General features: G+C 43.3%; 1 protein-coding gene across 1 annotated transcript in view; it reads left to right on the top strand.

Moving 5' to 3' along the window:
• Positions 1 to 18,349, top strand: part of LOC144507607 (anoctamin-1-like) — a 145,891-nt gene that overhangs the window by 27,415 nt on the left and 100,127 nt on the right. Inside the window, exon 5 of the mRNA XM_078234761.1 lies at positions 4,894 to 4,992. Coding sequence (XP_078090887.1) covers positions 4,894 to 4,992 — 99 coding nt within the window. The remainder of the gene's footprint in view (positions 1 to 4,893; positions 4,993 to 18,349) is intronic.

Below are 18,349 nucleotides of genomic sequence, written 5' to 3' on the forward strand. Positions count from 1 at the left end.
GAACAATGAGGAATCTAACTGATAGTTAAGTTGCATTCCAGAAAAGTGTCAAAAGTGATTTGAAAGAGCTATTGCAGTCACACAATGCCATTTGTGGAATTTAACAGGGGGAAAATAGATTTAGCAATGCACAATGTTGATATGGGGAAATTCTGTTTCAATCAGGCGCACTCCTATTGATTGAATCCAGTAAAATTAGCTCAAGTGCAAAAATAAATCAAATTCATGCTTCAGAATTACATCACAGAGTCCAGTTGCAATGACTGGAGTTTGTCTATCATGATGGTGCTGAAACCACAAAGACTGTGGGCAGAATTTTCTGATTGCGCGCGACCGGAAATTCCCGCCCGAGGTCAATGGATCTTTAAACGGTTCGCCAAGTCTTTTGTCCTGCCCGCTACGATTCCCACAGTGGGCCCAATGGGGAAATTCCACCTGATATTGATAACCATAAAGTGAATGCAGTAACAAAGGCAGTTTCATATCCTATTCCATGATTGGAGGATTTGATTTGATCTGATTTGATTTATTTTTGTCACGTGTATTAGTATACAGTGAAAAGTATTGTTTCTTGCGCACTATACAGACAAAGCATACCGTACATAGAGAAGGAAAGGAGAGGGTGCAGAATGTAGTGTTATAGCTAGGGTGTAGAGATAGATCTACTTAAAACGAGGTAGGTCCATTCAAAAGTCTGAAGAAGCTGTTCTTGAGTCGGTTGGGATGTGTTTTCAGACTTTTGTATCCTTTTCCTGATGGAAGAAGGTGGAAGAGAGAATTTCCGGGGTGGGTGGGGTCCTTAATTATGCTGGCTGCTTTGCCGAGGCAGCGGGAAGTGTAGACGGAGTGAATGGATGGGAGCAGGCTTGCGTGATGGCCTATACCAATTAAAGTCATGCCATTTAGTATGAAGAATGCACCAGCAACATTTCAGAGACAAACAAACAGAGTGATTGAAGGACTGAGCAATTGTGCTGTTTATAGTGATGACTTACTAGTATTCAGACAAATATGGGAGGACCTTTTGCAACATTTAAAGGAACTGCTTGATTGACAACAGGAAGCCAATGTGGTTGTAAATTGGGGTAAAAGTGAATTGGTAAAGGCATACATTACATATTTAGGCCATACTGTTGGACATGGTCAAGTATACATGAGATGCAAAAGTAAAAGCTATTGTGGAATTGCAGGAAGTTTTGAGATATCCAGGCATGAGTGGATTTTATCTGAGGTTTTTATAAGACATTGGCAGTGTGGCTGCTTATTGATTGGATCATTAACAAAAAAAGAAAAATTCCTCTGGACACTGGAGAATCAGACTGCATTTGACAGCATGAAGGTTGCACCAAATATACTGGTTCTAGAAGCACTCATTGTACAAAAGAATTTAAGTTCGCTGTTGACGCCAGTGATGTGGGTGTTGTTGCTGAGTTCTTACAAGAAGATGAACTGGAAATTGTGAAGCCATAGAGTAACAGACTTGAAGTTTGGCATTCGTTTTGCAACATTTTGGTGTACGTTTCAAGCAATTCTTCAACGACAATCATATGCTGTGCACAATCCTTTCAGACTTCTGGAAAGGTTTTGCAACCAGAACACCAGATTGTTCTGGTGGAGTTTATTACTGCAACCATTTTATTTACAAATTATACATGTGGCAAGATGAGAAAAATTAATTGAAGATTGTTTTGTATTTGAAGTTTTCTGAATTTGCACAGCAGAGTGAAAATGAGTTTGAAAAGTTCTGGTGTATGCCTTTCCCACTGCATTAAAAGGTTTGCCTTGTGGTAATATTACTGGAACTTAGTAATTTAAACAACTATAAGGGAGTGTTGCCGAGAGGGTGTTTACCTATGTGTCTAACCAGCTTTGAGGAATGCCTTGTGAAGCAAATTTTAGCTGTGTAACTGTAATTCTGTGTGTTTAAGTTTTCTTTCCTTTTGTTTATAATGGTTTTAATTTAGTGTTTAAAATTCCAAAGGTGTTACTGAAATTTGTGCCGCCTGAATTCAGTAGTCTTTTCTTATTGTCAGAACACAAAACAAAGGTTGGGATATGTGGGTCAGGTTTCCCTTTGGAATTTGGTTTGCGCGGCAGTTAACATTTACTGGATCATAACAGAAGTTAATTTATGTTCCTGAATCTTGGAAATTCTCTGACGACATTTGTTTTTGTGGATCAACTTTAATGTCTGTGTCTTGTACTATGTGACTTAGAAACTTGATCATTGGTTTGAGCTCATGTTTCTCATTCAGTTTTAGGCTTGCATCCTGTAGGACTCTCACAACTGCTCTGACTCAATGATCATGCTCTTCTCTCATGGAGTCATGTATTGAATGCCTTTCCAGTTGAGATATTACTCCTTCCATGCCTTCTGGAGTGTAAGACATTGTTCTATGGAGAATGTTTGGAATGGACACTATGAATCCATAGAATCCATAGAATCCCTATAGTACAGAAGGAGGCCATTCAGACCATCAAGTCTGTACTGACGACAATCCCATCCAGGCCCTATTACCACAACCCCCATACATTTACCCTAGCTTATCCCCCTGACACTAAGGCGCAATTTAGCATGGCCAATCCACCTAACCCGCATATCTTTGGACTGTGGGAGGAAACCGGAGCACCCGAAGGAAACCCATACAGACACGGGGAGAATGTGTAAACTCCACACAGGCAGTGACCCAAGCTGGGAATCGAACCCAAGTCCCTGGAACTGTGAGACAGCAGTGCTAACCACTGTGCCACCGTGCCACCCACTATGCTAAAGGGCAATCTATTAAACCAAAGTGCCAAATGGCATTATAAATATGGTCAGCAATCTGAATTCATTAACTAGAGGCAACTGCCTAAATATACGGTTCATGTTCAATTTGGTAAAATAAGTACCCTTGGTAAGTTTGGCAAGGCTCATCTCACACTGAATGAATCTCATGGCCCATTGATTTGTTTAGTTAAGTTAAATCTGCACAGATTCTTACAGAGCCATTTGGCTTTGGGATCATTTTATTGGTGTGGTGACTGGTGAATAGCCCCTTGCTGCTGCATCTTTTCAGTTTCAACTATGACTTGGTCCTAAATTGGGTGAGGAGCTTTCCTCGGTGTTAAGAGGCAAACTGCTTTAGCATTACCTTGCAGGGTGATATAGTATTCAGTCTTTAATTTCCCTAGGCCTGGAAATAAGCTTAAATGTACTACTGTAGGTCTCATCAGCAATTTCATCCACTTTATACATCAGTTTCCATTTGAGGCATGCCCTTCTGCTTAGTAGAAAGCACTCTAAAATTTGTAAGTTAGACTGTTTCAAGGATTTCTCAGTGTTTATATTACAGCTTTGTCATGGGTTGACCTTTCACTTTTAAAGTTGCCCCACCAGGATCTTGTAATTTGACAGATTAGAGTTGCAGTGTAATTTGTTTGAGTCATATGACTTGATGTGATAAAATGGAACCTCCTGCTCCTGTGTCTATTCTGTCTGTGGAGTGTATATCCACTTTGATTTTAATATTCCAATACTTCTTTTCAGTATCATTTGCTCCCCCAAGGAGGTCAATTCCTATGCGTGTGGTTCTTCTGTTTCCTGCTCTGTTTATTGCAAAGGCTCTGTACTGGTCAAATTACTCATCCTTTCAGTTTAAAGTGAAAGTTTAAAGTTTATTTATTAGTGTCACAAGTAGGCTAACATTAACACTGCAATGAAGTTACTGTGAAAGTCCTCTAGTTGCCACACTCTGGGCGCCTGTTCGAGTACACTGAGGGAGAATTTAGTATGGCCAATGCACCTAACCAGCACATCTTTCGGACTGTGGGAGGAAACCGGAGCACCCGGAGGAAACCCACGCAGACACAGGGAGAACATGCACACTCCTCACAAACATTGACCCAAGCCGGGAATCGAGCCAGGGTCCCTGGTCACTTAAAAGAACTGCAGGTGGGAGAAGGATTTAGACTGTAATTGAAATGACCATGTTACTTGGGTCGATGCCTCAACACTGATGTCATGTCACATGATATGGTGGCCATCTTTAGAGACAGACTGAATTCCATCATCGAGAGGGAGAGGAGTCCAGGCTAAGCAAAGCTATCAGACTGCTGTTAATTGGACAGCTAAAATGCCTAATTGCTGTACCTTGAAAGAGAAAACATGGACCTGCTTTCCTCTACCATGTTCTAATCTGCAAGGAGCCATCAGAACTGCTGAACTACCTCTGCAATTCCAAAGCCTTCACTTCAGATAAAGTAGCAACACAACGACAAAACAACAAGCCTGCACCAGAACAGAAATTAAATTCAATTTTAGTCTTGGAATTACTGTTTCCGTCTTCATCTGTATCCAGTTTGATGAGTGTGAGAGTGTGAGAGATTGAGTGAGATGTTGTTCATTTTCTTTAATCTTCAGGGCAAGGGTGTGAAAAAATAAAATAACCTTTTCCTTTATGAATAAAAAAAAACCTGCTGCCGGGTTATTTAAGATGACATGTCCCTGTGTGGATAAGAAATACACACATCCATAAGCAAATCCATTTGGGGCCGAATTCTCCAACCTCGCCCAGCTGGGACTCTTCAATCTCGCTGCTGTGAATGGAGGTTTGGCCGAGCGGCAAATTGTCCATTCTCGCTGGCAGCAGCAATTTGAACTGAATGGCTGGAGAATTCCCGCCTTGATCAAGGGCAATGAAAGGTAACACCTTAAAATTTCTGTGACAGTGATTTTATGGACTAGGAGAGTAGAGTTTGCGAGAATTGGGCAAATGATGAGTTAATTGACCTTTCCACAGCCGTGATGTCTCATTATAATCATAACATTTATAAAAATACTGTAACTAGTTCTAAAAAAAATCAATTATATTTCTTTAATTTACTTCTTGCAATTTATCTTTTCTTTTCCAGACTAAAACGCAAGGTCACGGTTACGTCAGAATACACGCTCCTTGGCTTGTCCTCAGTCGAGAGGCTGAATTTCTAAAAATAAAAGTTCAGACCAAAAAGGTGGGTTGTAAACTGACGGCAGCTTTACTGTCAGTTGAAAACAGTTATAACTAGCAGAGGTGTTGGGTTCTGTAGCGGAATGGCTAGTGACCCTGGTTGAATTACATGGAGTTCATACAAGATAAAAGCAAAACACTGCAGATGCTGGAATCTGAAACAAAAACAGAAAATGCTGGAAAATCTCAGCAGGTGTGATGGCATCTGTGGAGAGAGAATAGAGCCAGCGTTTTGATCCTTGATGACCCTTCATCAGAGCTGTATAAATGACCTGACGAAGGGTCATCCAGACTCAAAATATTGACTCTATTCTCTCTCCACAGATGCTGTCAGATCTGCTGAAGTTTTCCAGCATTTTCCGTTTTTGTTGAAGTTTATACAAGTTGTCTGCGTGGGTTTCTTCTGGGTGCTCCAGTTTCCTCTCACACTCCAAAGGTGTGTGGGTTAGGTGGATTGGCCATGGTAAATTGCCCCTTAGGAGGATTAGCAGGGTAAATATGTGGGGTTACGGGGATAGGGCCTGGGAGGGATTGTTGTCAGTGCAGGCTCGATGGGCCAAATGGCCTCCTTCTGCGCTGTAGGGATTCTATGTTTTCATGATTCTAAGTATTAATATAATTATATGACATATTATAATTTTGGTATTGTAATGTGACAATGTGATGGTGAAACATTATGGGAGTGTGATGTTGGCTTATTAGGATATTTTATCATTGTTTGTTGAGTTGATGTATTATGATATTGTAATAAGGCACATTGTGTGGTATTGTTTTGTTGGGCCATTGGGTTGTTGGGTGTTGTGATACTATCATTCTGGGATATTGTGCTATTGAAATGTGGGACATTATGATTTTCTGGCAGTGTGATATTGAAATGTGGGGTATTGTGATGTAGGTATATACTTAAGCATTGTGATTGCAATTGGGGTTTTATAATGCTGGGATATTATGGCAGTTTTTAAAACTTCCGACATCAGTATTGATTAGTGGAAATGGCATATCATAATTGGAGATTTCCTTTGAGTTTATCATAAATGTGTATTTTTTTAAAATTGAAATTGGGAGTTAAATGTGTCTTTTCAGAAACCATCATGACTTGAATTTGAAAGTAAACTCAAATGTTAAGAACAGCTGACATTTCCAATCTACACTCAATTCAACTATTGAGGGGGTGATTCTTCCAAAAAAAGTTCTAAGTGCTGAATTTGCAGGAAAACTAGTGTCAATCACGTTTGTTTTTTCAGTGCAAGTTCACACTGGAATCTCCCACACACGGTGCAATGTAAATGCCACAATCGTGAATATAATGAAAAGCTCAGGGAGTGGGGCCTATTCACACCAGAGGCTGACAGTTCCGGAATTCTGCGCACGCGCAGTGGCCCCGAACTGTCAGACTGCAGTTTGCTGGTCGGCTCAATCGCTGCCCAGTCCGGGACCCATGCAGTACTGCCCCCCCCCCCCGCCACCCATGGCCCGATCACGGCCCCTGCGAGCATTCCCGGGCCAGCCCCGACACCCCCCCCATTCCGGAGCACCCCGATCTCCAGCCCCTCTCCCAGCAGTGACGATCCCCCCCCAACCCCCACCTTGGCCCACCCACCACCCTTCACTGGAAGCAGACCCCCCCCACTGGGAGACAGACACCCTCCCACCCCAGCAGTGCCCCACCCCATGGAAGGCAGACCCCCCCCCCCCCGACAGATCAACCCCCAGCCCGCCCCGAATGCTGGCCTGACCCCCCTGGGGGGCCTTGATTGCCCCTCCTTCACTACAATGAGGTCTCCCGCTACTTTTCCGAGAGTGGGGAGTTAGTCTGAACCCCGCTGGAGTAAAATCGTACTGACAGGGTGGGACATTCTAGTAGTCCCGGAGACTTCAGTCTCGGCCCTGATAATGACATTAAAATAAGATTAAAATCAGATTAAAATGACCTATCTACTGGTCCCGCTGGTTTACAGCGTGGTCCCGACACGCCGGATATCCGACGCTCAGAGATGCGCGAGTGTCGGGAATGCATGCGCGAATCCCGCAAATCGGCACACACATGATTCTCCCGGCCCACCACACTAAAAAATTAATGTGTCGGGATGGGACAACCGCCTCCTGGGTTTCCGATGGCGAGCAATGATGACCAGAAGCATTATAGAAATAGATTTCTCATTTTTCTGAGATGTCAGTGTAAAAGATAGTCTCAGTCTATGGAATACTGATCTAATCTCACAGCTATTCTTGGAGTGGATTGTTAGATAGCTTTCCTAATTTGATGTCTTTAGTACTGTTAAAGAGAGTTCAATTTAATGGCTTTATTTTTAAAGTGCATAAAATATGTTACAATTTATAAAGATATGTAACAATTGATTTAAAGTTATGCCACAATTATTAATCTCATTTTATTATGTGAACAAAGGGACAGTTGGACTCACTTTCCATCCAACACATATCCGTTGTCGATGTTAGTATTGAGTTCTCAGCTGTGGCTCAGTGATAGTGTACTTGCCTTTAAGTTTAAAGGATGTGTGTTCAGGTCCATTGCCATATTCTTGGGAGCAAACAAAGACTGAACTAACAGTCCAGTGTAGTGCTGAGGGAGTGCTGCACAGCCAGAGGCACTGCCTTTCAAGCAAACCATTCAACCTAGGCCCTGTTTACCCCTGCAGGTGGAGGACATAAACAATCCTATGTTGTTATTTTGAAGTAGAATGTGAGAATTATCCCTGATATCACAGCCAATAGTTATCCCTCAACCAATATCACAAAAACAGACTTTCTGGACATTGTTACATTGCGATTTGTGGAAATTTGGCAGCACAGTGGCACAGTGGTTAACACTGCTGCCTCAAAACTCCAGGGACCCGGGTTCAATTCCAGCCTAGTGTACTGTCTGTGGAGTTTGCATGGGCTTCTTCCGGGTGCTCTGGTTTCCTCCCAGAGTTCAAAGATGTGCGGGTTAGGTTGATTAGCCATGGGTAAATTGTCCCTTAGTGTCAGGGGGATTAGTAGGGCAAATATGTGGGGTTATGGGGATAGGACCTGGGTAGGATTGCTGTCGGTGCCAGATCACCTCCTTCTGCACTGTAGAGATTCTATGATTCTGTGTTTCCCAGATTACAATAAGGAGTCTAACAACACCAGGTTAAAGTCCAACAGGTTTATTTGGTAGCAAACACCAGAACTCCCACTCACCTGACGAAGGAGCATCGCTCTGAAAGCTACCAAATAAACCTGTTGGACTTTAACCTGGTGTTGTTAGAGTCCTTACTGTGTTTACCCCAGTCCAACGCCGGCATCTCCACATCATGATTTCCCAGATTACAACAGTGACTGCACTTCAAATGGACTTAATTGGCTGTAAAATGCTTCTGAAGATATGAAAGGCAATTCTTTCTTTCATAGTTTTGATTTTGAATTTTAAACCAAAATGTACAAATAAGTTAAGACAGAATTTCTCAAAATAATGACTTAAATTTCCCAAATCATTTTTCTTGCAGCCAATAAGAATGCAGCAAACTGCAAAACTGAACAAAAACTATCAATTACAAGGGGAAAAAACTGAGCCAAGAAAATTCCTAAAAACTATAATTCTTTTCCCCTCAGCATGCCAACTAAAACAGAAACCTAATTCACTTCCAGAAATTTGCAAAAATATTTTAAATCGACTCCCAAAATTTCCAAACTCTTTTAAAATTTTGCCCTCTTGAGGCCTGGTTTTGTTTAACTCTTGTGATCCACTCCCAATTACTGTCAATCACTGCTGCTCAATGATTTTGTGTTGCTGGCACACATTGAATTAATAAGACTCAGTTTCCCACACATACTTAATTTTCCATTATAATTAAAAAAAGACAAAATACTGCGGATGCTGGAATCTGAAACAGAAAGTGCTGGAAAAAACTCAGTAGGTCTGATAGCATCTGCGGAGAGAGAATAGAACCAACCTTTTGAGTCAAGATGACCCTTAGTCAGAGCTAAAGACAAAGAAAATAGGACAAGCTTTATACTATGAGTGCGAGGGGTTGTAGGAGAGGGGGCTGTAATTGGACAAAGGGAATGTAAATGGTGATGATAAAGGCTGAGAACGTTGCTAAGAGCGTCCGTTAAGGGATCGGAATGGCCGCACAAAGGTAGAGATTGTCAGTTGGCACTGGGTTGGGGGGGGCTGAAAAAGAAGATGGAAAGCGAGTTTCAGAAGTGGAAAAATCAAATAAGAATATGAAGTAATAAAAGTGGACCAATAAAGATTACATGAAATAAAATAAATGGAAATTGGGTGAATGTGGAGGAGAGAGTTCATTCTCTGAAGTTATTAATTTCCCATTGCTGCTTACACACTTATCACTTCCAATTTTAGCTCTTCAACACTGAGTAACTACAGCGTAAACCTGTTTAATGACGAAAAACTACCTTATGCCTGTTATACCATTATATTATTCATTAAGGCCACAGGAACTAATTGGTTTGTAAATATGTATCCAGGGTGCCAAATTCACTGTTACACTTCAGTCATGTGCTGAGTAACAATGTATCAGGTCCCAAACCATGTGGAGGGCAGCTGGAAATGCACTAAATGGAAATTTACTGGCTGGAAATTTACCATCCCGTCTGCCACAGGAATAGGAGCGGGCATGGGGTGGACAATGGGAAGGTCCGTTGACCTCGGGCGGGATGTTACGGTTTCGGGATGAGCGAGGCCATAAAATCCCACCCCTCCTTTTGAGCCTGAAGTGTGATTATTTCTAAATTATAGGAACCAGAATATAAAGCATGGCAGTGAGTGACTTATGAGTTAAACAAATTTCACGCTGAGTTAGATTAAAAAGTCAACCCAGATTTGGCCCAAAAAGGGAGGGGGGAGAGAGAAACTGAGTAAGTTCTGGCTACTGCAGTAATAAACACCCAGCTCCAGCTCAGGATAAGTTGGCAAAGCTGATAATGTGGTACGGCATTTGAGAAGTTTAAGCACATGTGCAGTCTGGTATTCAGTAGCTTTCTAAAAGGCATGAACAAAGAGGAAAGGATCAGTCAGATCCTTCTGTGGGCAGGAGAGAAAAGATTAAATGTGTATCATAGAATCCTTATAGTGCAAAAGGAGACCATTCGGCCCATCGAGTCCACACCGATACTTCGAAAGAGCATCTTATCGAGGTCCACTCCTCCACCCTATTCCCATAACCCCAATGGCCAATCTAACTTACATACCTTTGAACACCAAGGGACAATTTAGCATGGCCAATCCACCAAATGGCTGGGTACTGAGTGAAGATGACAGCAGGATGTTGACAATTTCATAATAAGAAAGAATAAGTGTGACATTGGAGCCCAACTCATCTCCAGAGAATTTCAGGGATTTGCTGAACATACAAGTTCAATATCATCAGCAGATGTTAAGAGATCTTTGGAAGAAGCTTGTCAAAAAAAAAAGCCAATTGTTACTTGCTTTAGATTAAAAATCTATCAATAATGATAAAAATGTTCAAGAACAAACAGTATTGCCCAGTTTTAGTGTAAAGCTTGCTGTCACTAAATATGTCTCAGGACTGAAAGTGCTGGGGGCTACAGGAATGGTACCTGATCTCCATGGCAACAAGCATCCCTTAATTTAAACACAGCAATTGTTGTGACCAAAGAAAATAATTGTAATTAAATAAAATTCTCCTAGTCATTGGTTACCTGGTATTGGAAGAAAAAAAATGTCATAAATATCTTCAAAAAAAAAGGTTCTCCAGATAAATTGGCAGAACCAGCCCTATATTTGATTTGATTTATTATTGTCACATGTATTAATACACAGTGAAAAGTATTACTTCTTGCGCATTATACAGAAGCATACTGTTCATAGAGAAAGAAATGAGAGACTGCAGAATGTAGTGTTATATTCATAGCTAGGGTGCAGAGAAAGATCAACTTAATGCAAGGTAGGTCCATTCAAAAGTCTGATGGAAGCAAGGAAGAAGCTGTTCTTGAGTCGATTGGTACGTGACCTCAGACTTCTGTATCTTTTTCCTGATGGAAGAAGGCGAAAGAGAGAATGTCCGGAGCGCGTGGGGTCCTTAATCATGCTGGCTGCTTTCCCGAGGCAGCCGGAAGCGTAGACAGATCAATTGGCTGGTGGCGGAATCTTCTGGTCCCACTGCTGGTCGGAGAACACGTGGTGGGGCGTCGCCTTTGGCAGGACCAGAGGATACCGCTGGCAGGAACAGCTGGAAAACCCCAACCCTGGTCACTTCAACATTTGTTCCTTGCTCTGTGTCCTGATGTGTGTTTATCTATAAACTTTAAATTAGGGTTAGGGTTAGTGGCACGGTAGCACAGTGGTTAGCACTGCTGCTTCACAGCTCCAGGGACCTGGGTTTGATTCCCGGCTTGGGTCACTATCTGTGTGGAGTTTGCACATTCTCCTCGTGTCTGCGTGGGTTTCCTCCGGGTGCTCCGGTTTCCTCCCACAGTCCAAAGATGTGCGGGTTAGGTTGATTGGCCATGCTAAATTTGCCCCTTAGTGTCCTGAGAGACGTAGGTTAGAGGGATTAGCGGGTAAATATGTAGGGATATGGGGATAGGGCCTTGGTGGGATTGTGGTCGGTGCAGACCCGATGGGCCAAATGGCCTCTTTCTGCAATGTAGGGTTTCTATGATTCTATGATGGTCTTAATGGGATATTTCTGCCCACTGTCACTAGTGGAATGCTACATATACCTACAGCTCAGATTACAAAGCCCATACTCCAATGTACGGGGTAACTTGTTTCTGTTGCAGACTTCAATGCAGAGCTGTTTTAGAGTAGCCAAACTTTGGGAGGCGGCCTTAGTTTTTTCAAAGCTGTTGATTGGCTGCTGCTGATGTGGCCTATCAGTGGAGCTCAAGGGTGAAGGAATTCTTTATTATATTGTGAAATTGTGTGGAGCTCCAACCAAAGTAAAACAATACAGAATTAAAGTAGACCGCAAAACACTACGTAGTTTGAAATATACTATTATGGATTATACAATGCTAGCACATCAAGGTTATTTCTTTGTAGATTTCGGTGTAAAGTGCAAAAAATGTTTCTGTATTTGGTGCTATTTTCAAATGATTGAGAAATTTTGAGGAAGCCTTGCGGGATCCCTGGTCAGAAAGTACAGTTCCAGGGTGGCTTGGATGAGAAAGGCTTACATCTGTTTAAAGTTTATTTATTAGTGTCACAAGGAGGCTTACATTAACACTGCAATGAAGTTACTGTGAAAATCCCCTAGTTGCCACATTTCCCAGCACCTGTTCGGGTACACTGAGGGAGAATTCAGCATGGCCAATGCACCTAACCAGCACGTCTTTGGACTGTGGGAGAAAACCAGAGCACCCGGAGGAAACTCACACAGATACAGGGAGAACGTGCAGGCGCACAGACAGTGACCCAAGCCGGGAATCAAACCCGGGTCACTAGCACTGGGAGGCAGCAGTGTCACCATGCCGCCCCAGGGGATTCCTACAACTGAACATAAGTTTTGAAGCATAATTAATGCACAAAGAGGTAGAAACATCAATTAGCAAATGCTTTTCAGTTCAGGTGCTTTAGTAGGAAATTTTCCCGTAACACTGTCACGACATTATTTTAAATATCTCAGTTGGAGTTGCTATTCAAGTCCTGAGTTGGCAATTTATTTGTTATTGGATTTCAAAGGTAGACCTTTAAGCAGCTTGAGGCAATTTGTGTCCTAAAGATGTAGGTCAGCTCTCATGGGCGATTATCTCTGCACTGAACCAGCAATCTGTTCCCAGAATCCATTGGGAAATTAGCTTCTGTGTTACAAAGCAATGACAAACTGCGGCACAATGTTAAAGGATTAAAACTACGTTGTCCAGAATATTTTCGACCTCTCAAAAATTTTTTTTGACTTATTTGCCACCTAAAGGGATTTCTATATTTGAGTTTGACTGTTTGAGAGAGAGGGATAGCCAATAATACACACCATTAAAAAAGACAGCCACAGTAAGGTTTATCATGAACAGTTATTGCTACTGCAGGACTTAAGAAGATAAGGATGGAGGCGTGGACCATGCAACCGTTCAAGCCCGCTCCGCCTTTCAATAAGATCATGGCTGATCTTATTTTGACCTCAATGTAACATTCCTGCCCATTTCCTAGAACCTTTGACTCCCCAATAGTTCAAGAACCTGGGCCGACTCTCCGACCTCGCCCACTGTTGGGATTCTCCTATCCCACTACAGTGAACGGAGATTTGGCTGAGCTCCAAATTCTCTGTTCTCTCTGGCAATGGTGGCTTGGTGGGAATGGCCAGAAAATTCCGGCCTCCGTCTATCTCAGTCTTCAATATATTCAATGACTCAGGGCACCCTCCCTTTCTTTCTGCACCCTCTCCTTTCCTTCTCCCCTATGTATTCAATCAACAGTATGTTTGTCTATACAGCGCACAAGGACCGATACTTTTCACTTTATCCCAATACACAGAACATAGAACAGTACAGCATAGGAGCAGGGCCAAACTAAATTAATCTATGACATTAAATTAAATTAATCTATGACACCAAATTAAATTAATCTATTGAAAGCAGAACGAATACAAGTGACAATAATCAACCAAACCAAATCAAATCAAAGGATTTTCCATTCCCACTTGCAATGGGACCAGAAATTCCCACCCAAAGTCAATGGACCTTTACCTGGTTTGTCAAATTTTCCATCTCACCCATGACAATTCCCATGGCAGACAGGAATGGGAAATCCCGCCCTCAGATTCTACTGTCCTCCGGCATTGAGAATTCCAAATGGCCATGGCACTCTGAGTGAAGAAATTCCTCATCTCTGAGTGACTGATCCTTTATTTTCAGACGGTGCCCCTACTTCTACACTCCCCAGGGATGGGAACATCCTCTCAGCATCCACCTCAGAATCTTAAATGTTTCGATAAGATTATATCTCATTCTTCTGAACTCCACAGTGAACACAGGCACAAGATGCTTAATCTTTCCTCATAAGCCAACCCACTTCGTCCGAAGAATCATCCGAGTGAACCTTCTTTGAACAGCCTCCAATGCAAGTATATCCCTCCTTAAATAAGGAGAGCAAAACATTACTATTGCTTCAGCGCAAGGAACCCCAGGTTCAATTCTTGCCTCGGGTCACTGTTTGTGTGGAGTTTGCATGTGTCTGCATGAGTTTCCTCCGGGTGCTCCGGTTTCCTCATACAGTCAAAAGATGTGCGGGTTAGGTTGATTGGCTATGCTAAATTGTTGCTTAGTGTCAGGGGGATATGGGGTTAGGGGGATAGGGCCTGGGGGATTGTTGTTGGTGCAGGCTCAATGGGCCAAATGGCCTCCTTCTGCACTGTAGGGATTCTATGAACTCAGTTCAACAAATTTCTTAAGCTTAAACCCAACTTTGTTCATCATTTAGCCCAGAATGGTCCAGGTGTGGTCTCACTAATGCACTGTACTATTGTCAGAAGACTTAGAAATCATAGAATCATAGAATCCTGACAGTGCAGAAGGAGGCCATTTGGCCCATCGAGTCAGCACTGACAACAATCCCACCCAGGCCTGATCCCCGTAACTCCACATATTTCCCCACTAATCCCTTTAATTTACACATCTTGTGACACAAAGGAGGAATTGAGCATGGCCAATCAACCTAACCTGTATATCTTTGGACTGTGGGAGGAAACCGGAACACCCAAAGGAAAACCACGCAGACACCGGGAGAACGTGCAAACTCCACACAAACAGTGACCCGAGGCTGGAATTGAACCTGGGTCCCTGGCACTGTGAGGCAGTAATGCTAACCACTGTGCCACCGTGCCGTCCCTATTTTTATATTCTACCCCCCTTTGCAATAAACACCAACTTTCCACTTCTCTCCCTGATTAGTCGCTGTAGCTGCACGCTAACTTTTTCTGCCTCATGCATGAGACCACCCAGAACCCCCTGAGTTCCCACAGCTGTCTGCAATCTCTCTCTCTTTAAAGAGTAGAGGTGTGGGGATGTGGAGGTACCTTTGGCGCACAGCCACCCGGGGGGTCAGACGTTTTGGACCATGGTTCAGTTGCTCACAGCTGGAGAATGTTAAGAATATATTCATTATCCATTTTTGAGTGCTTCGGGCCACATTTGCTGCCTGAACCTTTATTTTGTCCCTCCATTGACCACTGGGTCTGCCAATACACTGGTAGATTGTATTGGCATGACCATACGCTGCATCCCAATCAATGACTGGGGTGTAGGAACTTTGATGTTTGTAGTTCCTATGCCTTCCTATGACAATGGTCTTGTAAAAGGTGACTGGTGGTTTCAGTTCCAAAATGCCATCGAAGAACCTTTGAGGAACAGTTGGTTTTTGGAATACCAAAGGCCAGGCCTACTTTCCAATCATTCCAGCAGATTCCCAACTAATTTAAAACAGGAGAGCACGGGAACAACATGGATTTTGTTTAACAGCTGGGAAACGTTTATCTATTCGTATCACAAGTCAGCTTACATTAACACAGCAGTGAAGTTACTGTGAAAATCCCCGAGCCACCACACTCTAGTGCCTGTTCAGCTATACTGAGGGAGAATTTAGCATGGCCAATGCACCTAACTAGCATGTCTTTCGGACTGTGGGAGGAAACTGGAGCACCCGGAGGAAACCCACGCAGACACAGGGAGAACGTACAAACTCCACACGGACAATGACCCAAGCTGGGAATCGAATTGTGAGGCAGCAGTGCTAACCACTGCGCCACCATACTGCCCTGGTGAAAGACAGCATTTGTGGCTATACTAAATAATAAATTAAAGATGGCGGCACGGTGGCACAGTGGTTAGCACTGCTGCCTCACAGCGCCAGAGACCTGGGTTCAATTCAGGCCTTGGGTGACTGTCTGTGTGGAGTTTGCACATTCTCTCCATTTCTGCGTGGGTTTCCTCCAGGTGCTCTGGTTTCCTTCCACAGTCCAAGGATGTGCAGGTTAGTTGGATTGGCCATGCTAAATTGTCCCTTAGTGTCCCAAGATGTATAGGTTAGGGAAATTAGCCATGGTAAATGTGTGGGGTTACAGGGTTAGGGTGGGGAAGAGGGCCTGGATAAGATAGTCTGAGAGAATCACTGCCGACCCGATGGGTCGAATGGCCTCTTCTGCACTTCTTTGATTGCAGAAAAAGGTGGCATGGTGGCACAGTAGTTAGCATTATTGCCTCACAGCGCCAGGAACCTGGGTTCAATTCCTGCCTCAGGTCACTGTTTGTGTGGAGTTTGCATGTGTCTGCGTGGGTTTCCTCCGGGTGCTCCGGTTTCCTCACACAGTCAAAAGATGTGCGAGTTAGGTTGATTGGCCATGCTAAATTGTTCCTTCGTGTCAGGGGACATGGGGTTACGGGGATAGGGCCCGGGTGGGATTGTTGTCGGTGCAGGCTCAATGGGCCAAATGGCCTCCTTCTGCACTGTAGTGATTCTATCAACTCAGTTCAACAAAGTTCTTAAGCTCGAACCCAACTTTGTTCATCATTTAGCCCTTGTGGTATAAAGGATAGGGGGCAATTGTTAATGGAATATTTGCATTCAGTTCCAGTATCCCCAACTGTGTGTACAGTTGGGTATAACTGTAATATGAAACTATCTCTTATTGTGCAGGTGTCATCCTTCAGGTGATACTGAGAATAGTATCAGCATTAAAATTCCCCTGACTGCTCTTTTTCTTGTGAGACTGCTGATTTCAGCAGAATTGTGTGTACTTTAACATGTGGGGAGATGCCCAACAGAAACCAATTTGAGATTTCTCCGACAAATTTCAATGGGGGCGATTTTGCCATTTTGATTCTAAGTGCTGGGCAGACTTGAAATCGGGAGTGTTTCAGATCTTTAAACTTTAATTATCGGTTTCCCGCCCACTATGTGCGGGAACCTGATCGGGGCCAGCGGGGTTGGTCAGGTGAATCCTGATTGCCTTGACACCTCTGTCGCCTGCCGGGAATCTGGATTTTAGGCTGATTCCCCATTCAGCTGGAAAGACCCCACCCCCTTTATTAAAACCCCTCTGGTATGTGCTAGGTATTATTGTGGCTATATGAGTACATCAAATTGCGCATTGAAACAAAATATTTTAATTTCCGCGATATGTCACGGTTAAGTTTAAGAAGATAAGAACATAAGAAATAGGAGCAGGAGTAGGCCATCTAGCCCCTCGAGCCTGCCCCGCCATTCAATAAGATCATGGCTGATCTGAAGTGGATCAGTTCCACTTACCCGCCTGATCCCTATAACCCCTAATTCCCTTACCGATCAGGAATCCATCTATCCGTGATTTAAACATATTCAACGAGGTAGCCTCCACCACTTCAGTGGGCAGAGAATTCCAGAGATTCACCACCCTCTGAGAGAAGAAGTTCCTCCTCAACTCTGTCCTAAACTGACCCCCCTTTATTTTGAGGCTGTGCCCTCTAGTTCTAGTTTCCTTTCTCAGTGGAAAGAATCTCTCCATCTCTACCCTATCCAGCCCCTTCATTATCTTATAGGTCTCTATAAGATCCCCCCTCAGCCTTCTAAATTCCAATCAATACAAACCCAATCTGCTCAGTCTCTCCTCATAATCAACACCCCTCATCTCTGGTATCAACCTGGTGAACCTTCTCTGCACGCCCTCCAAGACCAATATATCCTTCCACAAATAAGGGGACCAATACTGCACACAGTATTCCAGCTGCGGCCTCACCTTAGATTAGTCACCTTACCCTGGATACAGTTATTACTTTCTCAACCTCTTCTTCGTCCAAGTAAACTCATGTCAATCACTCTTTAAAATACAAGCTTTAGTGAGACTTCAGTATCCAATTACATGTTGCAGAGACTTCGGTCAGGGTGAATCACAACACCTCAGTAAGTGATAGTAGCACGTGTTGCAAGTTTTATGACTAAAATCTCACACAAAAATAAAAGTGTGAGGACTTCTGACAGTTATCTCCAAGATGTGGAGATGCCGGCGTTGGACTGGGGTAAACACAGTAAGAAGTTTAACAACACCAGGTTAAAGTCCAACAGGTTTATTTGGTAGCAGAAGCCACACAAGCTTTCGAGGCTCTGAGCCCCTTCTTCAGGTGAGTGGGAATTCTGTTCACAAACAGAACTTATAAGACACAGACTCAATTTACATGAATAATGGTTGGAATGCGAATACTTACAACTAATCCAGTCTTTAAGCTACGGCATCTCCTCCGGAGCCTTCAACATGTCATTGATGAAGACGAACATCTCGCCAAGGCCATCCCCACACCCCCACTTCTTGCCTTCAAACAACCGCACAACCTCAAACAGACCATTGTCCGCAGCAAACTACCCAGCCTTCAGGAGAACAGTGACCAAGACACCACACAACCCTGCCACAGCAACCTCTGCAAGACGT

The sequence above is a fragment of the Mustelus asterias genome, chromosome 19 (genome assembly GCF_964213995.1).
Source record: "Mustelus asterias chromosome 19, sMusAst1.hap1.1, whole genome shotgun sequence".
NCBI lineage: Eukaryota > Metazoa > Chordata > Chondrichthyes > Carcharhiniformes > Triakidae > Mustelus > Mustelus asterias.